A 10415-nucleotide genomic window follows, 5' to 3' on the forward strand; every position below is an offset into this window, starting at 1 on the left:
TAAGCACCCCCCCCCCCCCCCCGCTCCAAGGGGTAGGTGGCAGGGCCAGGGGCGAGGGAATGATCTGCCCAAGTTTGGGTGGCCCTTGGATACATGGAGCAGCCAGTGTGAGACAAGTGGGGATAGACAGTTTTGTGATCCAGGGGGGGGACAGAAGACAGGGGCATGCCAGAAGTGACACAGAGTGCACCCACTGGTGTAATGAACCTGTCAGGATGCAGGTGGTGACTGTACCAAAACCAGGATAATTCTTACATCGGTTCTTAAATTCCATCATAAATCCTGGCTGAAATCCTGGCCTTGTGCTGCTGTGACTGACCTGGAGAGCCCCTGAACTGTGGGGACCAGTAATGCCCAGCCCCCTCTGCCCGCCCTGAGGCCTGGCAGTGTCTGGGCAATCACTGCTGGGTTTCCATCCAGGTTTGGGTGTAGCAGGATGCAGCTGTGCTGGCACTGCCTCTGTGTCCATGGAGTTACTGGGATGAGCTTGGGCTGAAACAAAATGCTGTCCCTGGGAGGTTCCTTCCCACTTGAATCTGCTGCAGCACCAGTGCCTGGGTAGCTGCTCCGTGGGGTCCCATGTTCCCATCCCTGAGGCACAATCCCTTTTCCATCATGTTCTGCCTCCACAGCACCATCCATCCTACTCCACAGGGGGAGTAGTTCCCTCCCAGCCTTATCTCAAAGCTGCATCAATTCTCTATGACACTTCCCCACCATCCCATCCCGTCCCCTCAATCCCATCCCTTCCCCAAGATACCATTCCTTGTTTCCCACTCCTTCTTTACAATCCTATCCTTTTCTCACGATCCCATCCCTTACCTGTGCCCACATCCCTTCCCCAGGTTCCAATCCCTTCCCTGTGCCCCTATTCCTCCCTCACACTTCCAACCCTTGCCTTGAATCCCACTCCTTCCCTGTGACACCATCCCAGCCCCTTCCTGTGATCCCATCCCTTTCCTGTGCCCCTTTCCTTTCCTCACAATCCCATTCCCTCCCTGTACCCCCATGCCTTCTCCAGCATCCCCTTCCCACACCCCACACTTAAATGCCAAGTTAAATCCACAAACACTGATTCCTTTTCTCTTTTTTTTTTTTCCTATGTTTTTGGGTTTGTTTTGGTTGTTTTTTTTTTTTTTTTGCTTCAGTTTCTCATCATTGATAAAAACGCCATCGTTGCCAACGCCAGGAGGGGCCGTCCCCAGCCACGCCGGACCCACGGCTCCTTCTCCAGGCTGCCACAGAGTTGGGGACAGTGGGAAGGGGACAGGGAGGGGATAAGGGACCGCTGAACCTGCCTGGTGCTCACAGGGTGCCCAACGCCTATGTACAGGTGGAGCCGCCGATGTTGTCCTGGCTCTGCCCTGCCCGGGGGGCTCAAAACCTGCTCGGCCCCTGCCCAGCCTTGCCCGGGGGCTCACTCGGTGCCCGGGGGGTCCCAGGGTCCCACTGCCACCACTCAGTTTGTGTACACCTGAGTCCCGATCACACGCATGATCTCCTTCTGGATTTTGGGGTCCTGAGTATTGATATTGGCATCTCCCACTTGGCCATCTTCGTACCTGGAAGAGGAGAAGGGGGTGAAGGGGGTTCTGTGGGGGTCCCGCAGGTGCTGCAGGGTGGGCACGCCGGACTCACACAAAGAAGAAGCGTGTGCAGACATGGTCCGAGACAGGGCAGACCCAGATGTTGCCGTGTTTCTGCAGGTCCTTGGAGGTGATCACTGCTGGGGCAAGGGGCTGTTGGAGGTGGGATGGGGGACACAGGGCCTGTCTGGGCACAGCCCATAGTGGGGATCCTCCATCCCTCCACCCACCTGGTGACCCCAAGGGTGCTGCCTGTCCCCCCCCATTATCCCCCCACATCTCCACACCTTCACAAAGCGCGATGCAGTTCAGGTTGCGGCTCTGGAGGAAGCGGGACTGGATAGAGCGGGTCTGTGGGAAGAGCAGCTGGTGTTACCACCCTGTCCCAAACACATATGGGTGCCATGTCCCCACTCCCATCCTGCCCCGGTGTCCCCTGGCCCATCACCTGGGGGATTGTGTTCATCCGGTTGTACCGCTGCACCAGCTCATCCTTTGACGGCATCCGGTGCTGCCCTTTCCCCATTCCTGTGGAAGAAGCAAGGCGAGGGCTATCAGTCTCTCAGAAAACACCCTGGGGTGATGTGGGGACACATGCCACAGACAGGGATTGCCACCCTCAGTGCTTCTGAGCCCTGGGAACCCCCCAAAAGTGTGTGCAGTAGCTTCTGAAGCCTAGAAAATGTTGGGGGTTTGATTCTTTGGATGTGGGAAAGCTCCAGTCTGGCTGGGAAGAGGCTGGTGTGATGGGATGGATATGGGATGCCGCCACTCCCGCACAGCTTCTCCAGCCAGCACGATGCTGAACCTCCCCAGGCCCAAGCAGGGAGTGGGAATGGGAGCACAGGCAGAAGCGGGCAGCACAGGCAGGACCGAGCAGTGCAGACAGCCTCTTACCTGAGTATCCAAAGGAAATACTGGAGATGGGGCTCAGATAGATGCCCTTGCCATAGGCTGCTCCATGCAGCTTGCAGGAAAATACCAGGGTGAGCGTGGTGGGATCACCCCAACAGTTTGGGTATGGTGGTAGTGGAGGAAGCCTGGCACTTCCCAATGTCTGCTCCCTCCCTGCCTTCTTGCCCACCCCCTGCCCGCCTGCTGCCCTGGGGTGTGCTGGGTGCAGGGAGCAGACTGGTACCTGCAGTTTGGTGTAGGAGGCGTTGACCAGCCCATTGCGGAGGATGGAATGCCAGTTCTCAATGTGAGAGCCACTGGAAAGAGCCAGTCCTACATCAGCCCCTTGTCCATCAGCCCCACGGCACCCACCTGGTGCACCACTCTCCCCCCACTTTGGCAACTCACTGGAAAGCGAAGGTGCTGCCGTAGAGTTTCTTGGCTGTGCGGAACCGGGCTTCCTTGGCCGGGGGGCTGCTGAGCAGGAGGAACTGGTGGGAGGTGTGCATGAACTTCAGCTGCTACCAGGGGAACGGGAAGAGCAACGGCAGTGCCGGCAGGAGAGAGGACAGACAGACAGAGATCAAGCATGGCTGCCGGGCCCTGGATCCAGCCCAGCCTGCCTTTGGGGACTCCAAGTTTGCCAGAAGGGCCCTTCGCTTCCCTGTCTTGCCCCCAATCCCACAGCCTGTGTCAAACACCCCCCTTCCTATATCCTGTGTCCTGACTCCCATATCTCCCAGGCTAGAACCCCACCCAGAGGGATCCATCCCACATCCCAGACCCTTCCATCGCCCATCCTATATCCTTACATGCCTCATCCTGCATCCTGCAGCCCATAGCCTACATCCTGCATCCCATCTCCTGTATCCCTCCACTCCATCTCCCATATTCCATACCCTCCATCCCACACCCCACCTGGAGCCTGGCCTGGCCCCTTACCCTGCTGAGAGGCAGCTTGACAATGTGGGATCTGTTGCTGGAGATTATCCTTGGGAAGAGGAGGAGGAAGAGGAGGAGGGTCAGAAAAGGTGGTGCCAACCCGCCCCGAGATTGTTAAAAGCCCGTGACCCCCCCCCAGGAGAAAGGAGATGAGAGGGCTGTGCCACAGATACCTGTCTGCCCCCCACTCCATCCCGTGTCCTGGGGAATGTGGGGCAGTGGGAAGGACAAGGGGCAGCCGGAGAGGGCTGCAGCACCCTCAGCCTTACCACTGCAGGAGGGGATGTGCCAGGGGGTCCAACTTGTCCATCTGCTTCTTGATCTCCAGGTAGGACCCCTGGCAGAGGCAAGATGGGGTGCAGGTGGGTCCCCCAGCACCCACCGAGCCATGGGCAGATGGAGATCAGCACCAAAATGCCACACCCGGCTTGGATCCCACACCAGGGAGGTCACATGGGGCCATGGGGCTGTGGGGCCATGCCATGTACCTGAGTCATCTCCCGGATGGACATCACACTGTCCAGGGCCTTCTGCAGCCGCTCGTAGTTCTTCTTCTGCACATGGGGCAGAAGAGGAGTGGCCATCAGAGGGATCTTTGGGGCTCCCTGTCACCCCCTGGTGCGGGGGAGCATTGTCCCCCCCGGCGCTTACCTTGGGGTTGAAGGCCAGAGTTTTGGGGTCATTGGGATCCACCACGGAGGGGTAAGGCTCAAAGATGATGCTCTTGCGAGGGGACTCGAGGGCAGCGCGGCACATGGCCACCAGCAGGTCCACCACCTTGGGGCAGAGCAGGGACTGAAGAGACAACCCTCCATGGGGCTGGAGGGGGTCACCACTGCACCCAGCCCTACCTCGGCACCCGTGGCCACCTCCTCAGCCGCACCGGACATGACACCCAGGGTGTAGAAGGAGAAGACGCAGAGCTCCCGGGTGCACACGGCTGGCTGTGGAGGGGACAGGAGAGTGGTGAGTGTCAGGGATGGTGACACAGGGGCACAGCCCACACCTGACCTGGCCCTGCCACCCCACCTTCAGCATGGAGCCGTTCTGGAAGACGTGCTGCTCATCACACACCACACAGTACTCATTGAGCGTCGGGATCCGCTGCTCCGCGTACTTCATGATCTGAGGGGAAGGACAGAGGGAGTCAGGCCCTGCCGCAGACATGGAGCTTGGGGGATGCTCCTGGCAGTGGGATGGGGATGAGTGGGACTCTGGTCAGTGGGGAGGATGATATGGGTAGTGGAGTGTGGCTAAGTGGGATGTCGGGCACTGGGAAAGATGTTCTGGGCAATGGGATGGGGCTGAGTGGGATGTGGAACAGCGAGAAGGACATCAGGATAAGGATGAGCAGGACATGGGGTAGTGGGGAGAATGCTCCAGATGGCAGGATGTGGATAAGTGGGGAGTGAGACAGTGGGGGAGGATGCTCTGGGCAGCAGGTGAGGATGAGCAGGATGCAGGACTCTCACCTGCACGAGGAAGCCGTACTCCAGGGTGGGGATGTTCTTGCAGTGACCACCGACCTGTGACGGAGCCAGAGCAGAGCCAGCTGCATCATCCCCTTTCCCAAACACAGCCCCAGCTCCCCCTGGCACAACAGGACCCCCAACACATCAAAACCTGGCACAGCAGGACCCCTGACATTCCACTGTGCCCCAGCACAGTGAGACCTTCCAACATGCCAATCCCCTCCCAACACAGCAGGACCCCCAACATCCCAACACCCCCAACACAGCAGGACCTTGACACGCCAACACTCTCTGGCATAGTGGGACCCCCTAAATGCCAAACCCTTCCTGGCACAGTTGGACCCCCGACATCCGAACACCCCCTGGCACAGCAGGACCCCCAACATGTCAACATTCCCTGGCACAGCAGGGATGCAGCACCAGGGCTGGGGTAAAATCCCACTGGACCCCACAGCCAGGCCCCAACTCCCCAAGATCACCCAAGATTGGGGACAAGAAACCCTGCAGGGGCTCCCCCCATCCCATGGGGGGAGCAACAACCAATCTGACCCTAGAGGAGCCCCTGGGAAGGGGAAAGAAGAGAAAAGCAAACCCCAAGGCGGGGTGGCACCCACCAGGATGTTGAAGGGGGCAACACCTGCCTGGGTGCTGGCGGGTGGGTAGCCGAAAACTTCCACCTTGGGATTCTTCACCATGCAGGAGACGGAGCGGTTCATCAGGCGGTTCACGCGAGGCTCAGGGATGCCCAGTTTGCCCTTCAGCACTGAATCTTGGATAACAGGGAAGCTGGGAGACCTGCAGGCACAGAATCCCCCTGAGCACCTGTTTGTCACCGTTCCCTGCTCCTCCTTCACCCAGTGCCAGATCCACCCATCGGCTACTTGTTGGGAGCAACCTCTGCCAGCTTGGGATCTGGTAGGGGGCAGCAGTATCCAAGTGGGGAAACTGAGGCACAGTGTCAGGCCTCACCCAGGATGAGGGGACGGAGGGCTGGTCCCCTGTGGGGACAGCATCGGGACCTTACTTGGGGATGGGTGAGAAGATGCTGAGACCAGCACGGAACTTCTTGATGGTGCCGCTTGTCTTGAACCAACTGTGCCGCTTCTCCTGCTGGGTCTTCAGGAAATCGTTGCTGAGATGTTTCCATTGCTGGGATGTGAACATGCCCAGGATTCTGGCAAACAGGGGGGACAGCGCCCATGGGTGCTTGGTAGTCCATTGAAACCCCAGCCCACACAGTTGGTGGTAAGCCCATCTCAGGATTGTGTGGTGGATAAAAGGTGGTGGCAAGGGGACATGCGGCACGTGACCAGTTTAGGGCAGAACAGTGACTCTGTGAGCCACTCCACCCACTACCCTCAATATGCCCACCACGTTTCAGCTCTTACTTCTTCAGCTGCAGACCCAGCCCAAAGCCCTCCTTGTTGGATGGCTGGAAAACCTCAATGGACGGTTCTGTGGGGAGAGAGGAGGGTGAGCCATCGGTGCACCACTGTGCCTGTCCTGAGGGCACAGGGACACCAGATCCCGCCCATTCCCACTCACCGGGGCCATCGAGGTACTGGGAGAGGGAGAAGCGCAGGCGGAGGACGATGGGCTCCGTCCGCAGCACCTTCCACGCCGTCGCCACCTCCTCCTGCCAAGGCAGAGACGCACTTTGGCACAGCCACGGGAGCTCCACCCAGGCAGGGCGATTTGGAGACCCCCGGGCGCATGTGCCCACCCTCCCCATGCCCTCCCCAGCACTGCTGGGGGCACCCCAGGGACTCACATCGAGGAAGCTGATGTTCACATGGAGGTCGATATCCACGTCATCGATGGTCCCATACTCCCTGCAAAGACACGCGTTGCTGTGGCATGGGGGGGTGGCACGGTGCTGGAACAGTGGCCCAGTGCCCACCGTGCCAGGGTGGGCAGGATCACGGGACAGTGACACTGGCACGTGTGGCTCCCCACACATCAAGTGTATGCACAGGGAGAGTGCCCAGAATGCAGATGTGAACCTGGGAATGTGTGAGCACAGCCAGGTGCTCAGGGGATGGCACAGCCAGGTGTCCTAGGGGTGCCATGGTTGCGTGCCTTGGCAATGGCACAGCTGGATGCCCAGACATGCCACAGCCAGGTGCCTTGGTAATGCCATAGGCAGGTGCCCCAAGGATGGCACAGCTGTTTAGGCAGGGCTGCCACTACCGGGTGCTCCAAATGGCATGGTCAAGTGCCTGGGAATGGCATGTCCAGGTGTGCTGGGGATGGCACTGCTGGATGCCTGAGGATGGCACAGCCAGGTAACCCAGGGATGGTACTGCTGGGTGTCTGGTAATGCCATGGCCAGGTGACCCAGTGATGCCATAGCTGAGTGCCCTGGACACAGCATAGCTGGGTGCCCAGGGATGGCACAGCTGGGTGTCTGAAGATGGCACAGATGAGTGCCTGGGGCTGCCACAGCTGGATGCTCCACAAATGCCGTGTCTGGGTGCCCAAGGATAGCATAGCCAAGTGCTCAGGGGATACTGTGGCCAGTGTCCTGGGGAGGGTATGTCTGAGGGATGGCTCAGCCAGGTGCCCTGGGGATGCCATGATCAGGTGCCCCAGCGATGGCACAACCAGATGCCTGGGGATGCTGCGGGCAGATATTCTGGTAATACCATGGCCAAGTGTCCCGGAGATGGCATGGCAGGACACCTGGGCATGGCACAGCTGGGTACCCAGGGACAGCACAGCTGGATGCCTGGGGATAGTGCAGCTATCCTGGCACGGCCCAGGCAAGCACCTGGGCCTGGCACTGCCCGGCGCAGGGGCAGCAGGTGCACCCACCTGATGGCCACAGCATTCTCGCTGTAGATCTCCTTCACCGCCTCGATGTCGGCGTCCAGCTGCGGGTGCCGGTACAGATCGGCGGCGCAGGTCCCCTGCGGCACAGCACCGTCACACCCAGAGCCTCCCACAGCCTCCGGCAGCCCCAGGCCTGGCATCAGGCTCAGGCTGGGGCTTCCTGAGCCTCCCGTGGCACCAGGGGGATCCAGCACCCACCTGCACGCCATAGAGGAACTCCTCGGACTCATTGTCCCCATCGGAGTCATCGTCCGTCCAGTACTGGCCCTTGAGGTCCTGGGGACGGAGGGTTGGGAGGCAGCAGGGATGGGGGAGAGGGTTGGGAAGTGGATTGGGGGAGCACGTTAACAGGGAGGGAATTAGGGGGGAGCAAGGTGGGGGAGCTGGTTCTGGGGAGAGGGCTGAGTGCAGTGGATTGAGAGAACAATTCGGGGAAGCAGTTTGGGGGGACCAGTAAGATAGGGAGAATGATAGGGGTTGGGGGAAGTGTTGTAGGGGCAGCAGGATGGGGATGTGGGCAGTGGGATGGGGGGAGTAGGATGGGAGGAATAATTTGGGGGGCAGTGGGATGGAGGAGCAGGTTGGGAGAGAGAGGATGGAGGGGAGCAAGATGGAGACAGCAGGATGGGGACAGTGGAATGGGGGAACAGGATGAGAACAGGATGGGGGAGCAAGATGGGAACGGAGAGACGGAGGACCAGTGTGGGACAGCAGGATTGGGAAGCAGGACCAGCAGGATGGAGGACCACGATAGGAACAGCGGGATGGAGGACCAGGATGGAGGACCAGGACAGGGACTGCGCATGGAGCTGCCGGGGGATGCCCGGCCGATCGCGACGCGGGGGTCCCTCCTCCTGCTCCAGCCCCATCCCCGCCCCGAGCCGGGGGACCCCGGGACACGGGGGAACACCGAGGGCCGCCGCCCCTCCCTCGCCCCGAGCCCCCGCGGGCCCGTCCCGCCACCTTGGCGGGCGCGCTCCCCCCGCGGCCGCGGCCGTGTCCCCGTGTCCCCCCCCCACGTCCCGGCCCCTCACCATGTCAGCGCGGGCCGGCCGGCGCGGGCACGGCCGCCATGCTGCCGGGGGGCCGGGCCTGACGTCAGAGCCGCCTCACCGCGTCACCCAGCGGCGCCGCCATGACGTCACCGCCGGGGATCCCCCCCCCCCCCCGACGCCTCGGGGGCGGGGCAGCGTCGTGAGGGAGACCCGGAGCTGGCGGGGTTCACAAGGCCTCAGAATGCCCGGGGTCGGGTGTCCCTGTCCCAGCACAGGGACATGGAGCGTCCCATGGGGTCCCATGTTGGGTCTCCCTCACAGTGACCCCGTGGTCCAACACAGGTCCCGTGTCCCCAGCACACGGTGATGATTTTGGGTCCCCTCCCTGTCTGTCACAGCGTTCCTGCAGCTCAGCCCAGTGTCCCCAGTGTCCCCAGTGTCCCCAGTACAGAGTCCACAGTGTCCCCAGTACAGGGCTCCTTGCCCCCCAGCACAGGGTGACCATTTTTGGTCCCCTCCATGGACCACAGGGTCCCCAGTGCACCCGGTGCAGAACCCCTCTGTGGTCCCAGCGTACAGTGACCATTTTGGATCCCCAGGTGGCCGTCACTGTGTCCCTACAGTCCAGCACAGCGTCTGTGTGGCAGGTCTCTGTGTTAATGGCATGTCCCCAGTGTCACCACGGTGCCAGTGTGGAGCCACTGTCATGGGTCACAGGTTCTGGGATCATGTCCCCTCCAGCAGGGGGTCCCCAGTATTACCAGCCAAAGGCCTTCAGGGATCTGGCATACAGTGTCCATGTTGGGTTCCCACACAGCTGGGACAGTGGCCCCAGCACAGTGGCCCCTGTGGCCCCAGCATCTCCAGCCTGGTCTCTCCTTGACCCCAGCACAGTGTCCTCAGCATCCCCAGGGCTGATTCCTTAGGTTTTAAGTTTTTCTCTTCCGTGTTGGTGTGCAGCTTTTAGGTTTATGTTGAGTGTTACTGGGATCTTTTCACAGCGTGGTGAAGACAAAACAACCCCATGCCAGCTGGAGACTCAAGGACAATCTCTTCAAACTTCAGGCCCAAATCATAAACAACGTGAAAAGAGGAAGGCAGGCAAGCAAGCAAGGAGGGTGAAACTTCATAATTTGAAGCTATTAATTGGATGGTTAAATCCTATATGCAGAAGAACTAAAACTTATAAAAATGTGAGATCTCATGACCAAGCCCTCTTTTGCTTCCATCTTGGAGTCATCTGGGCAGAACCACGACTGTGGCTCCTACTGCCAGGGTGTGGCCTTTGAAGGCACTTCAATAAATATCCACTTTATTCTTCCTAACGCCATCTAGCCTCTGTTCCAGCTGTTTAAGACATTAGCACCACGTCACCAGCATCTCCAGCCTCGTGTCCCCAGTGTCCCCAGTACTGTGTCCTTGTAGCTCCACTAGAGATTCCACACTGGTCCCCAGCGTCCCCGTTGGAAGGTCTCGAGACCCTCCAAAGCTCCCCAAAATAACCAGAGCCACTGCCCCCCCACAGTGAGGGACCCCTGAGGTGTGAGCTGGAGGCTTGGTATGAGCTGGGGGTGTCAGTGTGAGTTGGGGGCTCGGTGTGAGTTGGGACCGCGGTCCCTTTAAGAGCATCGCGCCGGGCCGCGGTCCCTTTAAGGCCACGGCCACTCTCCGTCCCCGCGTGCGGCGGCTGCGCC

General features: G+C 60.2%; 1 protein-coding gene across 6 annotated transcripts; it reads right to left on the reverse strand.

Annotated features, from left to right (window-relative positions):
• Positions 1–1365: 1365 nt before the first annotated feature.
• PARP6 (poly(ADP-ribose) polymerase family member 6) lies at positions 1366–8853 on the reverse strand. Of its 6 annotated transcripts, none has more exons than XM_053955107.1 (22): positions 8761–8853; positions 7925–8002; positions 7709–7803; positions 6666–6726; positions 6440–6530; positions 6283–6349; positions 5919–6068; positions 5536–5689; positions 4895–4948; positions 4452–4547; positions 4274–4366; positions 4074–4199; positions 3911–3976; positions 3692–3759; positions 3423–3471; positions 2889–2998; positions 2725–2797; positions 2484–2553; positions 2035–2114; positions 1874–1937; positions 1639–1723; positions 1366–1562 (listed from the first exon to the last, which is right to left on the reverse strand). In XM_053955107.1, the coding sequence occupies exons 1-22, from the start codon at positions 8761–8763 to the stop codon at positions 1460–1462; spliced, it is 1836 nt and encodes a 611-aa protein (XP_053811082.1). In that variant the 5' UTR covers positions 8764–8853; the 3' UTR covers positions 1366–1459. The 6 variants fall into 6 exon arrangements, with proteins under 6 accessions (XP_053811082.1, XP_053811081.1, XP_053811080.1 ...); XM_053955106.1 differs by having other exon boundaries at positions 2889–3001; XM_053955105.1 differs by having other exon boundaries at positions 5509–5689.
• Between the last annotated feature and the right edge of the window lie 1562 nt (positions 8854–10415).

Source organism: Vidua chalybeata, chromosome 13 (genome assembly GCF_026979565.1).
Source record: "Vidua chalybeata isolate OUT-0048 chromosome 13, bVidCha1 merged haplotype, whole genome shotgun sequence".
Taxonomy (NCBI): domain Eukaryota; kingdom Metazoa; phylum Chordata; class Aves; order Passeriformes; family Viduidae; genus Vidua; species Vidua chalybeata.

What these genes read in the sequence shown, in the direction of transcription:
- PARP6 (XM_053955103.1), bottom strand. An exon ending in GGCAGCACCTTCGCTTTCCA is followed by an intron (nt 2,798 to 2,888) that starts GTGAGTTGCCAA and finishes GGCTCTTTCCAG; the next exon opens with TGGCTCTCACATTGAGAACT. An exon ending in TGCACACGCTTCTTCTTTGT is followed by an intron (nt 1,563 to 1,638) that starts GTGAGTCCGGCG and finishes CTCCTCTTCCAG; the next exon opens with GTACGAAGATGGCCAAGTGG.